At 39.1% G+C, this 18,236-nt stretch overlaps 2 protein-coding genes across 2 annotated transcripts in view; one reads left to right on the plus strand and one right to left on the minus strand.

The window, feature by feature from the left end:
* The first annotated feature begins 3,223 nt into the window (after nt 1-3,223).
* Nucleotides 3,224-11,801, plus strand: LOC144019104 (hyaluronan and proteoglycan link protein 1-like). Its single transcript, XM_077521924.1, has 4 exons — nt 3,224-3,477; nt 8,335-8,676; nt 9,771-10,073; nt 10,473-11,801. The coding sequence occupies exons 1-4, from the start codon at nt 3,387-3,389 to the stop codon at nt 10,760-10,762; spliced, it is 1,026 nt and encodes a 341-aa protein (XP_077378050.1). The 5' UTR covers nt 3,224-3,386; the 3' UTR covers nt 10,763-11,801.
* A 1,162-nt stretch (nt 11,802-12,963) lies between these two features.
* Nucleotides 12,964-18,236, minus strand: part of LOC144019157 (uncharacterized) — a 32,201-nt gene continuing 26,928 nt past the window's right edge. Inside the window, exons 14-17 of the mRNA XM_077522023.1 lie at nt 18,079-18,161; nt 14,730-14,874; nt 14,435-14,617; nt 12,964-14,362 (exon numbers count right to left, since the gene is read on the minus strand). Coding sequence (XP_077378149.1) covers nt 14,202-14,362; nt 14,435-14,617; nt 14,730-14,874; nt 18,079-18,161 — 572 coding nt within the window. The 3' untranslated portion in view covers nt 12,964-14,201. The remainder of the gene's footprint in view (nt 14,363-14,434; nt 14,618-14,729; nt 14,875-18,078; nt 18,162-18,236) is intronic.

The raw sequence follows: 18,236 nt of genomic DNA on the forward strand, positions 1-18,236 counted from the left end.
TGTTGTTAGCGGCAACTTTCATCACCCGGGAATCACCCGATAGCCAGCTGTGAATGTATTCACGGCCTTGAGAATTGGCTGCGGAGCAGAGGACCTGCGAAAGACACTTTGGGTGGAGCTCCAAATCCGAAACATCCGCTATACATTAAAAACCGTCCTGTACATTCTGTCCTGTTAAACGTGTGCACGCGCTGATAAATGTCGATAAAGTTTTCTTCCTCGTGCTTTGAGCCCTGTACGTTAAACAAAGATGTCCATTTTTATAATCTTCTATTCTTAGCTTGTCTTTACCTCATGAAAACAGTATTTACTGTTTGTGACATTTCTGTTTAAGCTTGAACTGTTAAAAAATAATAATAATTAGATCTGCACATATGAAAGGATTTGCATCAGTATTTAGATCTGCTCTGCTTAAGTGCACCCACTTATGTGGCCCAAAATGCAAAATATTATTTGTGCATATTCTGTTGAGGCATACTGTGAACAGGATTTGTGCATCTGTGTTATTTTATGCTGTTTCCACTTGTTTATTTCTTATAATAAGGTTGGCAGTTGTAGTTTGTCGTTGTTGTCTTATTTATATGAAGTCTCCCATTCCTGAATGTGCTATTTTAAATTTGGCAATTTTCAAGTTACTGAATAATTGTGTTTGTTTGTTTGTTTGTTTGTTTGTTTGTTTGCTTGTTTGTTTGTTTTACACTTCTTACAAGCGAGCTTCAGATACGCCGCTGCTTGATTTAAGTTATGATCATCCCTTCTTGTCTAAAATTATTAGACTGTGTGTAATGCTACACTTTTAATTTTTGCTATAACTTTGGTTAGCGTTTGCCTCAAACATTCATTTGAAGACTTCTTTGTCTTATTATTACAATATGAAGTTTAATGAAGTTGATTTGGACTTGAACAAATGCATTGCTGAAGTGGGAAAATTAGAATTATTTATGAATATTATTATGAACGAAACTCTAAAATGCAATATGAAGGACATACAATCAAGAATTTTGACAAAAACCTTAAGTATTGAGCGTTTTTGGTCCTTTTGTCACAAAATAAAAGAAGCTAACGACAACATTACATGAAATGCGAGTGCTGCAGCGATAAACTTTAAAAGTGTAAAAGTGGACACTCCATGGAGAATCGTTGAATGTTACGTGACATAATTCAGGCCAATAATTGTGGAAATCCGAGACTGGAGCATGCTGGAAGTACAGAATACACAATGGAGGCCCACCATGCACGCTGCCATCTCAGTGGGGTTTGAAAGACTGACAGGCAGACAGGGAAGCCAGAGATGGCGACAGAAAACAGTTTAGCTTATCACAGCTGTGATAACTCAAGTGAGCTGTAACAAATGGCTTATTTGGTCATTTGGGATGGAGGGCTTGTGGAGAGCAGCATCTGCGCCATGTTGCTCCACTCCCGCATTTGGCGTTCTTTTCACGGACAAACTGGCGGGCTGGGAAAACAGTGGAAAAAAAGTGGAGCGACGCATGTACATGTACTACGAATGTAGTTTTGTTACAAGTGTTTTGAGTTAGGAGTGTAATCACAAAAGAAATTAAATTAGCATCTCCTCTAGCACTTTTTTGCAAGAATATGAGTTACCGATACCAACCCCTAGTGCTTTTGATATACAAAATGTCCTCCATAAAAAATTACAGATAATTTTAAAGAACGTATAACTGTATAGGTATATTTTGTATTTTCATAAAATTGCATGAAATTTATGACACATTTTGTAGACAGCAACCAGACGGTTGGCACGAGTACCGATACCTTGAAAAAAGACCAGGTATCGGATTGATACCGATACCTGATATTAAGGCACCACTGTATGTCTTATATACTGCCAAATAACTGATGAATATGATGCTTACAATAGTTTGGGTGTCGTCACCTTGTATCAAACATAGAAGCTAAAACCGATAAACACATTAGTTGACTGTCACGAAGCGGTAAGGTAGGACCCAGACGCAGGATAAGGTAAGCCACCAAGGCAGCAGGTTTATTTCCGGCCAACCAGCGTCTCCTCTCAAGCTGAGAGGAGAACGGGGAAGCAAAAAGGTGGAGAACAAAAAACGCTCCACTGGGGAGGAAAAAACAGGCAAAAGGTATAGGGGACAACAAAAGGCGCTCCGCTAGGGAGGAAAAAGGCTCAAGGCAAAAGGGGTAACTAAAGGCGCTCCGCTGGGGAGGACAAGGCACAAAAACAAGACAAGGCACAAAAACAAGGCAAGACAATAAGGTACCGGGAACAAGGACTCGAGGACTGTGGGACGCTTCCATGCACTGACTGTGTGTGACACTTCGGCAACGGAGGGGAGAATGCAGGTGGCTTTTATTGTCTTGGTTGATTGGTGGCAGGTGGACATGATCATGGGCGGGGACCGGTAATTAGTGAACTGCAGGAAGGGCAAGTGACCTGGGGTGAGAAGGGAATCAGAAATTCAAAATAAAACAGGAAACAAGACTATGACAATAAGAGCATGGCCTGTCACGCCGGTGGCGGCGTGACAGTGTCTCTAGATCATGGGTGTCAAACATACTGGTCATAACTGGTCCGTCAGGGGGTCCAATATGGCCAGAATATAAATTGCATTTTTTTTTTTTCACTTAAATTTACTCGTTGCTAATTTTGTCCACTGAAAGGCCCACTGATGCCCACATAAATGACTTTTTGAAATTTGGCTCTAGATTATTGTGAATTGTATTTAACTGTCCATATTGTATTTTCTATTGTAGTTGTCTTTTTTTTTTTTTTTTACAGCAGGTACCAATTAAAACAATCCTTAGAAGCACAAAAGAAACAAAAACAAGACTTAAAAGCTGAATACTACTGAAATGTACACCGTACCACACCAAGAATCACTTTTCAAATATCTTATTTAAGATCTATATTAGCCTCTAATGTGGATACATTACTTTTAATTCCCTCACATTTATCAATCATTTGTCTTTTTCTAAATAAACCCAATTGCGATTGCTTGCATCCGAGTAGTCCACACAATCACATACATTGTCTACGTGCTGGCTGTTGAGAACAAGCCAAGCCAAGTCTTCCATTCAACCAAGGTGGAGGAGGGGGTTCCAGAGAATGTGCCAAAGAGGAGCCCCAATCGAGCCACGCATGTTGATGTGCTGATGGTGAAGGGGGAGTGGTCTCGAGCGTACAGGGCTTCAATAAAAGCCACTTGTGTGGACCTCTGAGGAGCTCAAACTTTCCAGTACCATCAAAGGCATCTGCTGCACTGAAAGAGGCTACAATGATTAAAAAATAAATACATCAATAAAATAGAGTAAACGTTGTTAACCATCTTTTAAAAAAACTCATTTTAATTCATATTACCACTGAAGAGGGCCTTTTTTTTGTGGAAAAAAAAGACAAAATGACAAGTCTGCTGTGCATCATTGTATTCTCCTTGACCCTGGCTGGAAGTGTGTCCAGTCAGCTAACAGGCACTCCCACATCATATTCAGGTAAGATTCCATTTTTTTTTTTACCATGTTAAAAACGCGACTTTGTTATTTGGAATCGTAATTCGTAAATGACCCGTGTAATGAGCAACACAGCACGAGGGTCACTGGAGCAAATTTTTCTGGGGTAGTAACTCACAGACGTCGGCTCACTGACTTTCTGCCAGCAGACCAGCACGTTGTGGAGCGGCTCGGGGACAATAAATCACCGTTGCTGCCAGCACTCCCCAAGTCGGACAGGACCACTCGGAGGAAATGTCTGACAGGGGTCAACGTGTCTGCTGGGGATTTTCAGTCAGTCAGTTGGCTCATTCGCTTGTTCCTTAGTTAGTTAGGCAATCATTAGTTGGTCTACTCTAAAATAATGACTTGTTCAGAAATGTTTGTTCGGCACGGTAATGTCCAATAGTACCTAAATTTGTCTTTTAAAAAAAAGTTCCTTAAAGATTAGATGCCAATATGTTGAACTTTTAAACGTTAAATAGAACAGAACTGTGATTCTTTGCACTTTAATGCACTTTCAGCATCCCCTGCATGCTGACTCAGATGACACAGGCTGGATAGTCGGCCAACTTTGTGCTATTCGGGGTCGTCTGGGAGTGACAACACTGGGAAGTAGTGACGTTTTTTGTTCAAATGTTGGAATTGGGGGCAGGGGGGGGCTGCACTATTTGAAAGCATTTGCACAGCTGGGACTGAACTTATCGGAAAAGTACTTCTGACTGTTTGATGTGATTTGTTTGAATTCATGTTTATGTTAGTTTACATTTGCTCATTTAACAGCAATGTTTTAAATCATGCAAACTATATTGTTATTGTTATGAAAACTTTTTTTTTTTTTTTTTAGCTCTTAAGCAGTCACAACGAACACAAATCTGAAATTTTGATTCATTTTCCTCCATAAGTTTACATTGGGCCCTTATTGGGAAATATCGAATAGTACTGTAAGGATTTGATTTATATTAATTATGTCATTTAATCACTGCTCTATATTTCATAAAAATGCATGCAACAGTGCTCACAAGGTGTTGCCGGTTCTACACTTGAGTGATTCACTTCTGCACTCAAAGCATTTTGGCAATCTGCCACAGTAACGGGCATCTTGACAGGAGCCGAATTAAGATTAATGACCAACAGCCAAATGTATTGAACCACATATTGAATGGCAGCCAATGACGCTTTCCCTGTGAGGTCATAGTCTGTTGAGTGTGATTCCCACTGTGGGTGCTGCTCATTGGTTGGAGAAAGGGCTTGCTTGGAAATGGCCTCAATCCAAATCCGGGGCCCAAGTAGCGTTTAGGTTGCGAGATCACACATCTGCTAATGAATTATGAGGTCAATCTAACACGACAGCTCGTGTGCAGCGGATTGCTTATGCTGTTAAGTATGCATCCATGCCACGGTGCTGTACCCACTTTCTATATTTGTGCTCATTATTCAGTACAGAAAGCACATACAGGATTGTAATTAGTGAGGAGGTTTCGACGTGCAGTGTTTGCCCCAGCCAGGCTTGTTAATTAGTCTGCCATATTGACACAAACAGGCCAGCAGCGAAGAAGGGAAAAGTTGTGGGTTGGAGTGTTCAATCATCATCATCTGAAAGAATGGGTGGAGCCTGTTGTCTGTCAATCAGACATTTGAAACTTGACCCTTAATGACATTAAACCTTAAATAGTGTTGATGAGCTTTCCTGGTGTGACCCAAAATATACCAAAAAAAAAATTATGATGGCAACCTATTTTATTTGTGTGCAGCATAACAGCTAAATGTCGCTTCACCATGTTTGCTTTGAAACCTGGGCGTGTTTGATCGATATTCATATCCAGAAGTGAGTGGTGTAAAACATGAAATACACATTTTTCTTTGTCTTTGAAACATTGATTAAGGATTAATCATCATTGATGATTAATCATCACTTAATGTCTGAAAGGCTATTTTCATAAAGATCTATAGTTCATTCTTCATTTGGTATTGACAGTCACTATGAGGATGTTCTTGGCCCGGGTCAAACTTCCAATGGGTACATGGATATGTAAGGGTTAACCTTTGAAATTTCAGGTCACTTTGCAGATTTAGACTAATGTAGTGATGGTAAGCTTAAGATGTTTCCTGTATAAGAAAGACGCACATGGTTCCAGTCACACTCTAATACAACCTTTTATCCCTGGAGAGTAAAGTGCTATGAAATTGCAAGTGGTATTAGCTGCAGCTTTTTAATATTTTTTCACACATGATGTATTTTCATTCAAAGGTGTTTTTTTTTTTTCCAAACTGTCATTAAGTTCTAACTGTTTGACAGTTCTTTGCATAGTAGGATAGCAAATGGATTAAGGGGCGTGTCCGTGTAGTGTCACAAAAAAAGTGACTCACACGTCCACTGAATGAGATTGCAAAATTAAGATTGAAATATTGAAATAGCACTCAATAAGTAAGCATTTCATTGTTTGTTGGATTAATATTTTTTTAAGGAGATTTACAATTTCAATCACATCTGGAGAGCCAATCTTGACGTCACTCTCATCTGTTCCAGGAATTTTCAAAAGCTGATTGGTCACTCTGAATCACTCAGGTTTTAAGCACGCCTCATGAAACGAGTACTCATGCAGAGTATTTATGAGGCCTGGCAAAGCTTTGCGTCATTTCTGGCAACGCAGACAAAAAAAACAACAACTCATGTGGATTTGGCACACAAACTGGTGTTTCCTCTGATAATACTTGGCATGTTCTTGACTAGTCAGGTTAAACATAAATGCAGTTTTGTGAAGCATGTTCTGGTTAAATTTGTGCCAGATTGAGTCTGAGAACAGGACATCTGCATGACAGCTCAATATTAACACTCTAACAGCCTCTGAACAAAGTCCAGATGCAGGATATCTGATGTGTGGTCAAAATGAAGCGCTGGTCTCCTTTGGATGCTTTCCAGTGTTATTGTGAATTAGAGTGGATTATCCATAAATGGGTTCAATCTGACAAGTGGCTCCAGTTATTACTTGTTTGCCCAAGAAAAATTCTAGATGTAACTATTAAGTGGCAGACTACAGTAGGCCGAGTGATGCTTTTTCAATGTCAATCCTTTAAAGATACCTGTAAAGTGAAATTAAATATGTCTTAAATGTGACACAGCACAAAAAAATTTTTGTTAACAACCAGGCCTACCCCCAAATAGTAAAAATCAGTGTATAAACTGTGTGTATACGGGGGTCCACTGCATATTAAGTGTCTTGAAAATCTTGTAAAATCAATCTATTGTTTTTGCTCACAGACTGCTTGGTCGTGCCGCCGCTGAACGTGCGAAACCACACCTGCTCAAATGTCAATCAAATGCCACTTGTACAACGTGGAAATGTGGACGCTATTTTGTCTAGCATCCTTCTTGTGCTTAGCCTCTATTGGCTGAAATATATCGCATATATTTGGCACTGGACTTTTACATGCCGTACAACAAGGCACTCTAATACGCCCATCCCAGCAGAAAATCCCTGTTAAATCTGACTTTTTAAAATAAAATCTCCTCCTACTCGCTATTCTGTCTTTCTCTGACTGATGCGTGTGCACTCATAGCCAGCAATGAGGCGCTCTAAAGCACCCACGCCAGTCTGAATCCCCAGTACACGCTCACTGTCAAGTCTGATTTTAAATGTTACCTGCCTCCTCACTGTTGTTGGTTTGTTTTTCTGTGTGATGTGTGCATTCAGAGCAATGTTTTTCTAGTTAACTAAAACTAACGAAAAAACTAAAATTCAAGAAACAATTTTCCATCCATCCATTTTCCGAGCGCTTGATCCTGGAATAAGCATGTTTAAAAGTGTGTCACAGAAGTGATGTCATCGAGCAGCAGTCAATAGAAAAGCACCTTCAGATGACAACGCTCCCATGTTTTTTTTATTTTTGTTTTTTTTGTTTTAATATTGCGCACAAGTGATGCACATTTTTGAAAAACTAAAACTAATACTGAAACTAACTAAAACTAAACTAAAACTAGAATTTATTAAATAACTAAAACTTGTCAAAACTAGCAAAACCATCCTGGAAACTAATTAAAATATATTTGAAAAAGCGAAACTCAAAATGAAGTAAAAACTATCTAAAATGAAAATTCCAAAACTATAATAACCCTGACTCATAGCCAACAATGAGGCACTGGTGAAAAAACAGTTGCACATTATGTCCAAAATTGAGCATTATATACAGTAGTTCTCAGTCTTTGCACATGATTTTGTTTGTTTGTTTGTTTGTTTGTTTGTTTCATAATTTAGAAACAAATATCTGAATCCACTTAACAGGGTATTTAAGTGTTTTAAATGTGTGCTTGTGAGCAGATTATTTACAAATGGGTTCAATGATACGAGTGCACTTATTCCATGTTTGCCCACTGGAGGAAATATTCAAATCAAAGCTCCAAGCAGTCATTTCCTTCACGACCTGTTGTCAAAAATCAAACATGTCTCAAACCAGCTGCCAGCTGTTCCTGATTCTGATTACTAGACTGGTTCAAGGGCTGTACCTGTGGAGCCAAGGGTCAAGGGGTTGTGTACATCTGTCCATCTGGGGCTTATTATTGCCGAGAGGGGGCCAACGTTACGTTGCTGCTTCAGGCCCACTTAGCTGAGCCCTGTGAGGTCTAAAACGGTGATTACAGAGGTTGTGGGAACGAATGTTGCAAAATAAATGAGCTACCGTTTTTGTAACACAGGAAGCTAGCATTTAGTTATTTGTTGTGTTTGTCATCAGCTTTGTTTATATCTGTTTTAACTTAAGGTTTTGTACTTTTAACTGTCTTACTCACAGGCTTTGTCAGATCCATTTAGAGACAAACTAAACATTCCTAACAAAGTTCAACCATCCTGTGCTCCTTTCTAGTTAAGGTGTTAGCCGACCTCGGAGCCAATGTTACTTTGCCGTGCCGTCTCCCGAAAGAAAGCCACAGCTTCTTCACCGTCGGCATCCGAGTGAAATGGACCAAGCTGGCGGACGACGAGGCCCTGAATGAGGACGTGCTGCTTTCCATGGGCTTCCACAAGAAAACCTACGGCAGCTTCGAGGATCGCGTCTACCTGCAAGAGCTGGATAGCGAAGACGCGTCCTTGGTGATAACTGACGTTTCCAAGGATGACACTGGAACGTACCGTTGTGAGATCATCAACGGGATGTTGGACACCGTACAACAGATTGGCTTGGAGGTGCAAAGTGCCCTCACTGATGGTAAACTGATTTAGATCTTTCACCTGCTTTTTTTTTTTTTTTCATTTATAGAATGAATGTTAATTAGTCTGTTTTGACTGAACAACCAAAAGAAATAGTGAAAAATATATTCACTACTATGTCCAAGACTATCAAACAAAGATTGTTTCAATCTTGCAAGACAAGAGGCTGCCAGTAAAGCCATTTTCACACTGCACTTGCACAGTCTGAATGAGTCGTGCGGCAACTGTAACACGCGGTGGCTAATTAGCTATGGACGGCGTTGCTGGATAACAAAAATAAATAAATAAATAAATAAATAGAGAGGGCAAAAAGGATGGGCTAGAAGTCCACAGGCAACTTACTTTATTAACAGTGGGGGGGGGGGGGGGGGGGTAGGCTTCTTGGTGATACCACGTGTCACGATCAAGCATACTATTCTGTAAAAAAAAAAAAAAAAAATCCATCCATCTTTAGCATACATTTCTCATTCAAATCCAAAAATGTATAAATATGTTTTTAATACTTTGCCTTCACTCCCAAAATCAGATTTAGACTTTTTTTTTTGATTATTTGTTTATTCTTTATGTTTTTTTTTCTATGCAAAAGGATACAGAAGGCTTTGACGCAGCTTCTGACCTGAAGAGGTCGCTTAAAGTAATGGTAGTTATTATTAAAAAAAAAAAAAAAAAAAAAAAAAAAGGCCAGCAGGTGGCAGCAAGCGTATAAGAGATCAACCAGGGCCATGTTGCAACAAGCTTTTTTTGCCTGTGTTTTCAACAGGTTTGTGAATAATGATGAAACATAGCTATATTCTCATGCTAATTACTACAAAATGGAAACGGGTACAAATATATATTTTTTCTCCTGATGAAAGAAGAGACTCTAATATTTCTTTTGGTAGGTTCCATGTTTTTATAGCAACAGAACACAATATTCTGTGGGTCTTGCAAAATCAGTCAAAAACCAGTAAAACAGCCGGAGCGAAGGGTGTTGCTTCAGTAAAAATGGCTTGGAGTGTATTAAAGATGTAGGGTTGTGTTGCGTACTGACATAAACGGCTGATATTATTGACATCCCGTGCAATACTTTGAATGGTATCTGCTCCGCCGTAGGTATGGTGTTCCCCTACTCTCCGCCACTCGGCCGCTACAGCTTTAACTTCGACGACGCTGTGCAGGCTTGTTTGGATCAGGATGCGGTGATCGCCTCCTTTGAGCACCTGTTTGAAGCCTGGAAGGACGGCCTGGACTGGTGCAATGCTGGCTGGCTGGACGATGGCACCGTGCAGTATCCCATCACAAAGCCTAGACAACCCTGTGGCGGTGCCAACAAAGGACCCGGGCTCAGAAACTACGGCAGGCGTGACAAGTACATGAGCCTCTTTGATGTGTTCTGCTTCATCAGGCCATTGAATGGTGAGTGTGGGATTTTTTTTTTTTAGACTTAGCAAGAAAACATTGATTTGTCCAGACTCCAGGTAAGATAGGCCAGATCAACCCAAGAAATACTGAAGTCAAGTACGAAAAAATCCTAAATCTACCAAACTACTGTACAAAATATTTGTACTTCATTACTTCACTGGCAAAGGAGGAGAAAAGAAAAGCTGAAAGAGACTAAATGGAGGCATGAGAGGTACATCTGGCCAGCAGATTTAGCCCACGTGGACCATAATTTATTGCTGTGCAGAGTACATTTAAGTCCCATTTTTTTGTCTGTGTAATTTGTAGCATGACAGTACATACATTAAATTTAATTTATGGGACTGGAACTTCGTCCTGACCAACTCTTGCGATTTGTCTTCTCCACACATGCAGGAAGTTTCTATTGGCTGACTCAGCCTGAGAGGCTCAACTTCGATGAGGCCGTCCAGGCTTGCTTCGATGACGGCGCAGAGATCGCCAAGGTGGGTCACATTTTCGCCGCTTGGAAGCTGGAAGGCTACGATCGCTGCGACGCCGGCTGGCTGGCCGACGGCAGCGTCCGCTACCCGATCTCCAGACCCCGCAAGAACTGCAGCCCCGCGGAGGCTGCGGTGCGCGTTGTCGGATTTCCAGACAAGCAAGAAAAGCTCTACGGTGTCTACTGCTTTAGGCCTGAGCCCTGACGAGCCCAGCTGAAGCTTTGCCCACCAAAGAGCCACAACCATAACTCAAACATTTACAAAAAAATGACCTGAGCTTCGCATCTTGACTAAAATGAACATCAGAACATCTAGAAACTGTTACCTTTAAGAACCAGTTACAGGACATTATCATATCATCAATGATTGAAAAATGTATCAGTGCCGCAACATCATTGACAAGGAGTTGATTATTTCTTCTCCACAGAGTAATTATGGAAAAGTTTAGCGCTGCTATGATCATAATGCAAACAATGAAACCATTATTGGTTTCTTTATAATAAAACTTTGCAATATATTCAACTTTGCAGTAGTCAAATGTTTCATTTCGCAGCAAAAACTGAATGTAAGCAACTGAGACTGTGATTTCTTCTCAATAGAGAGCACCAATCAAATCAGCTGCTATAACAGTTGAATCAGTGCTCCTCGATTACTTTTTGTTTCACCCCTGCCCCCCAAAGGAAGTAGAAAATCCCAGCTCATTTGTCTATGAAATTGTTGTAAGTTCACCTCTGCAGAGGAGCTAATACTCCTGGCGCACTCTCTGACAATGAGAACGCCACCTACTGTAGTGGATGTGTAATTACACTTTATTCTAGTACAGGGGAAAAAAAAAAAAAAAAAAAAAAAAGGTTCCCTAAGTACTGAGTTATAAACTTTTACTTTTTGACAAGTTATTCCACTTGCTGATAGCAATAGAAATTACTGTAGTCATGAGCCAGAAATGTCTGACACATCCATCTAATTTGTCATGATTACAAATGTTTCTTCTTTTTATTCTCTCTCTCTCTTAACAAATAATGTTTCGAACCCCGTGGATTTTGTTTTTAAGTTTAAAAAACAAATAAACAAACAAAAAAACATTATGATCCTGGTTAGCAAAATGTAATTTTGACAACCCTGGCATTCCGTGAGTGTTTTTTTTTGTTTTTTTGTTTTTTTGAAGAGAAGTTTAACGAAATCAGAAAAAATAAATTTTTGTATTTTATCACATTTCACTTTTTTTTTTACAGTTCTGATGGCATTTTCCTACAAAACAATTTGAAATAAAAAAAAACAAAAAACAAAAAAACAAACAGTTGATCTGTCACTTTTTCTTCCCACAATCAACATTTGTCATAAAAACAATTCTGCTAATTGAGAGGCCCCACAGCTGACATGGACCCATTTCATTGAGAAGATTTAACACCAACATAAACCTCAATGCATTTATTTATTCTTTGGCTTATTTTAATTTGCACTATATGGCTGGGAAGCCCCTCAAGTTAGACAAAAGGAACAGTCGTCAGCCTCAAAGGCAGTCTTGTTGCAATGCATGGGAATGGGGTCAAGTTTAGGTTGGGTTCGTGAGAGTTCCATTGAAGGAATGTCTACATAACACATGCAAAGAACAAGACTTAACCAAACATATAGGATGCACAAAAGGTAAATAAATAAATAAATAATATGATGGGCCACTTTTTTTTGGCTTTGTTTAATTAAAAAAAAAAAATCTGTTTTTCGGTATATTTTTATTTTTTTCTGAATATTGTGTTTCTGTTTTTCAGAAGATTTCTTTTCAAAGACAGAACAAATATTTCCACAAAAATTAGGGGTAACGAATTATTCCGAAAAACAAAAAACAATTACATAAAACAGAAGAAAAAAAATAGCCAGAAAACTCCTTTTTTTTGCTCTTCAAGTGAATTAAGTCTATGACTTGGAAAAAAAAAAAAAAAAAAAAAAAACATTCACTTTCACATGCTGGCCCTTGACGGTATGGATAAGACATGCATGGCCTCCAAAAGTTCCCCATCGCTGATGTAGACCCTTCAGCAAAGCAATTATGCTGCAAATGTTTTGTGAATCAGGAGGCAACCCTTCTTATTCCATATGTTTTCTGTAATTCCCATGATCTGCTCGCCAGAATGTTATCTCCGCAGGGTCTTGTCAAGCATGTCTGATTCTTTCTTCAGAAGCAAAACAATAATATGACATTAAAAGGCATTCTGAGTGGATTTGTTGGTCAATTTAAAAAACATACTTACAGATTTATTATGCCTGCTGCTGCCAGGAATGGAAAACCTTACCCGACTCACTAGTGAAGCAAAAGATTGATCAACAGTGCTACCTGCTGGCGCAAACACAAAATTGTCTCTTGAAGCCTTTTCCTCAATTTGTCTTCTGGAATGAAACGTCACAGCAAATTCATATATTCGTTTTTATTTCTTTGGTGAGTTAAAGAGAGAGGAGAACAAGCTAACCTATTTTTAAGAGATAAAAACGCAAACACCCCAGACATTCACAGTGTGACACACACACACACAAAAAACAACAACAACAAATTGTTATAAATACAAAATGATATTATGTGCACATTAAGGCTGAGACACTCATAAGGACATTCACAGACAAAACAAAATCACGTTTCCATTGTAAATTATTTCGTCTTTGGTACAGAACAAGATTATTAAAGCTGATGGGGCCCTGCATATTATTTGGTCCACTGCTTGTGTTAACCATATTGGTCAACATCATCAATGTGATTCTGGCTGGCATTGATTTGTCAGGTAAGAAACATATAAATTACATGCATCTCTGCTTAAACAGGTTTTACGTTCAAGTCTTTCGGAGTGTTTCACAAAATACATTCTCTCAGTAACAGGCAAAGTGTAGCTCAGAAGCAGCAGATGAGAGCAAAGTTCTGTGGTGTGCACGTTTAAACAGCATTAACGTTTATTGTAAACATGTCATAGCAAGAAGTTGTGGACAGAAAATGCTGCTACGTCCTTTTTATATAGCCACTGGTGTGTTGATGGCTTTATTGCTGTGCAACATCTCTATCAAGGATGCATAAATCATACTACAAAATAGAATAGCATTTATTTTCTGCTATAAAAAAAATGTCTCAGCAAAACATCAAGGCTGGAGTTTAAGTTTGTACCTTTGAAAGCTGCCTCCATTAAAGGATTTGTTCAAAAAAAAAAAAAAAGTTGCATTTAAAATTATCAAACTGGTTGACATATGACGGCAACACCAAATTCTGTATTATTAATCGCCACTCATACTACCAAATATGCTCTGAAATGTCAACAAACCCATTGTATAAAAAGAAAAATTCATTCACATAACATAAGCGCTATAAATTTGCAATATTTTTCTAAGGCCCACTTATGGCAGTTTTAAAAAGCTCAGGTGGAATTGAGTAACACTCATATCAATGTTGCTTTTTTTAAAAAAAAGCGTCTTTTTTTTGCATTTCCAGTAGCCAGTTAAAATATTTCTCCACGTGTCTCGATAGAAAACGTCATCTTTAAAACAAAAACAAAAAAAAGGCACTTGCTTCCATTGTCATCCCGAATACAGGTCCTCTTAGATTGTTTGTATTCCTTTGTGCTTGTTCCTTTTTTTTTTTTTTTTTTTTGTCCCGGAGCCACATTGGTCATCACATCCTCTTCCGTTTATGTTCCGGCTTATCTCGCCGTCCCCTGTAACGCTGATGATGGAGGTGGAAAACCTGCTGATCCGGCCATTGCCTAAAGTTGTTGACGCTGTACAGACGCGTGTGTTGATGTTTCCGAAAGAAGCTTCGTTGATAGTTGGATGCTGCAAACAGAAATGTGGAAAGTTATCTTGAGAACTTCAGAATGAATGTAAATGAAAGCTTGCTCGACTTACGGTTCATGCAGGCGATTTTAGGAACGTCCCAATGTCCGTCGCCACGACAACGGATGGTAGGGAGGTGCCTCTGAATGTATCCCATGCTGCATTGGTACCTCACCAGCGAGTTGACCTCATAGCGTTCACGCTGTCTCCCAAAGGTTCGAGCGTTTTCCACCCGCGGAGGCTGACTGCATGACACTGAGGAACAAATTCATATGAAAGTTTTGTTTATGTAGTTTTTTCTTCATTGTTCAATGACATATCAACATCATTGTGTGTCAATGTTCTGCATTGCTTGTCTGACATTTACCTGTACCCTTCTTGCAAGTGAAGGTGAGGTGGTAGTTGCACGGAACGTCATTCCACTGGCCGTCCTCGTGCCAGATCATCACCACGCAGTCCTCTCCGGCAGTGAAGAAGCTGTCGGGCTGGTTGGGCCTCCAGTTTTCATAGTGCTGCAAGTCAAGAAGCACAGGGCGGATAATGTAAGGCATGACGTCATGCAAATGAGAAAATATTTTTCATTGAGCTGTGCTTTTCCTCAATGCCCACAAGAGGGCGCCTGTGAGTAAAAAGATGGGCACGTGAAATCAGCACAAAGTATAGAAGCATGCCCTTTCTGTATACTGTAATTAAAGTTGCTCTGGGGCCAAATGTAACTGTAGATGTAGTGAAAGTGATTCCTAAATATTGTTTAGGTTTAAAAAAAAAAAAAAAAAAATAGGCTTTTTTTTTTGTCATGTAATGGCCCTAACCTCTTGATGACCATCTATCAAATATTATATAACAGATCAAATAAGTTCAAAATTATCCTTTTTTTGGATGTGATTCTGAAGTTTTATCTCTGGATAAACATGTTAAACACGTTCCTAAAACCTTTTTAAGACATCGAGAGGAAGAGAAAAATGTGAGCTACATCAACATGACTCAACAGAAATGTGTTCTCAAGCTAACTTCTCCGACCGTATAGACCTAAAAGGTTAGTCTTTGCTTCTATTTTTCATATTTTGTTAATGTTTTCCACATAACAGAACGTGTCACTAAAACTTACTCAACTCTTTTTCACATATCAGAAAAATGTATATTAATATGATTAGTTTTCTTAGTATAGGCTAGCTATGGTTATTTTTGACCAGTTAGCATAGCGGCTAACACAGCTAGCTTGTACGCTGCATTTGATTTGAAACCCTGTTACTGTAATGATTCTGTACAGGTAGGGTCCCTTTGTCCATCCATCAATCTATTTTCATTATTAAGTAAAATTAAAATAGTATTTAAATGAGTTATACCGTCTTTATTTAACTGTAAACTATTTGTTCAGCAATATCTTTAAAATGTGTGTTTTTCTAGGCTCCTCAGTATTCTTGAAAAAATAACAAAAATATGACATAAATGGTCAGTTTTTTAAAAAATATATATATAACTGCCTAAATTGTCCTCTAATTAAGGAATGACTTAAGGCTTCATGATCATGCGCAACGTAACAGTGAACCAAGTTTTGAAAAAGATCCTAGTCCAGAATAAGCGATTAATAAAATGGATGGATGGATTTCTAAATCAAACCCCGATTGCATAGCAGGGATCCATGTAAATGGCCGTCAGTCTTAAGCGTTGACACAACATGACATCATACAGTCTGCATACTTAACATTACAAATGTGACTCCACAGATGTGCTGCTCATTTACACATTCATACAACATACACACAGCTGTAGTGCTGCGGGGTATTTGACGTGCAATTGATGCGACCTGCAGTCTTTCAGCACATTGTGTGTTCAAACGACCTCTTCAAAGATGAGACCACCCCAACTAGGGCCCTCCGCACGTCCTCGCACACTCCAACCCCCGACCACTACTACAAGTCTTGTCCCTGGGCCGTGCTACTCTGTCATTAGGCTTCACAAACACAGCCACTTCCTGCTCGCCTCACTGCGAAGGTAACAAATGTCATCAGCTGCACAACTGTGCACAGCAGGACGCCATCTTCCTCAAAATAATCAAACAAACTGATTAGCCATACAAGTTTACAACACCAAATACACTCCCATTGTTTTAAAAAAGTCTTCTTTTTTTTTAATGTGCAATACATCTTTATGTAAATAAGTGTGGCAGTAATGTTCAATAATATTACAAATATTCTTAAGAATTAAGGAATAAACTCTTAGGAATTCTATAATACTGTATTTTAAATTTGATCATGATGGTTAAGAAAACACGTAAACGAGTATTTTTAGCCAACGTGATTCTATTATTAGGTGAGTGTGACCACCCATGCAGACCCCCCATATTGCTATGTCCATTTCTCTGTCTTTCTGCAGGCGGGCACAGGTGCTGTCCATCTGTGTTGTCTTCCTGCCTGGTGGCCTTTCCACCAGCGAGTGGCTGCCTGCTCTCGAAGAGAGGGAAGGGAAGGGGGATGGTGGGACACTAAACCATACCTGTCTACGCCTGCCAGACTGCACCCTCCATCTCCCTCCCCCAAAAGTGTCACTCATACCCTCATCACCCGTCAGCTGAGAAAGGGTCTCAATAGGTGGCTGGTGATTATCTTTAAACCTTATCTGTTGAATAATCTTTGAAGTGTGGACATTATTCCATACAGTACTGATGCACATGGCTATTACTCAAAAAACAAAAGTACTCACATCACACGCTATATTTACTGTATGTAGAGGCACTGATAATTATGTAAAATAAATAAATACATAAATAAATAAAACATTGTGCTTGAGTACCAGAAATTTACTTATAGATTAGATTATATCCATTTTGATAACTTGGAATTAGAGGGGGGGGCGCACACAATTTATATAGTGCTTATACAAAGAAGAAAGGCATGACATGACATGTTTTTTTATTTCAAATTGGAGATAGCGAGCTCAACTTTTATGGTGTTAAAACATGTTGCCAGAGTATGGCTAATGTTTTGGGCTGACAAAAAAAATGTCAAGTTAGCTCATATAGAGATAATTGAAAATATATGACCTTGCTTTATACAATATCTGTTTAGATAAGAAGTTGGTGTTTGTGACACCACAAATCATTTTTCTCAACGACGGCATCAAACATTTCCCTTAAATAAGGGAACCGATTGGGAAACGGAGTATCGTGATTTACCGAACCTGGTCCGTCATCGTTAATATTCCCTACTTCACGTTCCTCTATGTTGTTGCTGTCCTTGTTTTTTTTTTATGGATTCTTGTATTTCCATTTATTTCAAAGACGAAAACTGATTTTAGATATGAGCGTAATCAAATGAACATTTTAAGCATGTTTCTCGAGTCTCCACTAAATTTGCTTTGAAATGTACAGAGTAAAACTGAAATGTCATCATAAAAACTAATACTCAAGTCGAGATATCAGAAAATTATACTTAATATGTATTAATTACTTGCCACCATTGAACACTACTCGCGGTTTCCACTTGTGTGCTGCTTTTTACGCACTCCGAATGCCTTGTTCATATATTGTTATGCTCACAATGGGAACACTTTCAACAGAACTTCATGAGAAAATCAACAGTGCCCCCTAATAAAGGGTGTTCCTTCTCTACATGAGTGCATCTGTCATTGACATGACGTCCAAATATTTAGACTGTCGCTCTGCCATGTTTGTTGAGGAGGAGAAAAGAACTGCGTGAAAGAGCAACCAATCTTACCGTGGGGCTCCCATCAGTCCAGCGGAAGTCGCTATCAAACATTTTATCGTTCAGGCCAATCCACTGGTAATCCTGCCCAAGACCTGCCAAACAGAAAAGACAACAGATTATATTTCTTGCCCATATTAGGAGTGTTTATGAACAAAAGCAAAGAGGGT

The sequence above is a fragment of the Festucalex cinctus genome, chromosome 5 (assembly GCF_051991245.1).
Source record: "Festucalex cinctus isolate MCC-2025b chromosome 5, RoL_Fcin_1.0, whole genome shotgun sequence".
In the NCBI taxonomy this organism is placed as follows: domain Eukaryota; kingdom Metazoa; phylum Chordata; class Actinopteri; order Syngnathiformes; family Syngnathidae; genus Festucalex; species Festucalex cinctus.

Bases quoted from the DNA above. Each gene is read 5' to 3' on its own strand.
- LOC144019104 (XM_077521924.1), top strand. From the start codon at position 3,387: ATGACAAGTCTGCTGTGCATCATTGTATTCTCCTTGACCCTGGCTGGA. The intron at 8,677-9,770 runs GTAAACTGATTT...GCTCCGCCGTAG, and splicing joins GCAAAGTGCCCTCACTGATG to GTATGGTGTTCCCCTACTCT. The intron at 10,074-10,472 runs GTGAGTGTGGGA...CCACACATGCAG, and splicing joins CTTCATCAGGCCATTGAATG to GAAGTTTCTATTGGCTGACT.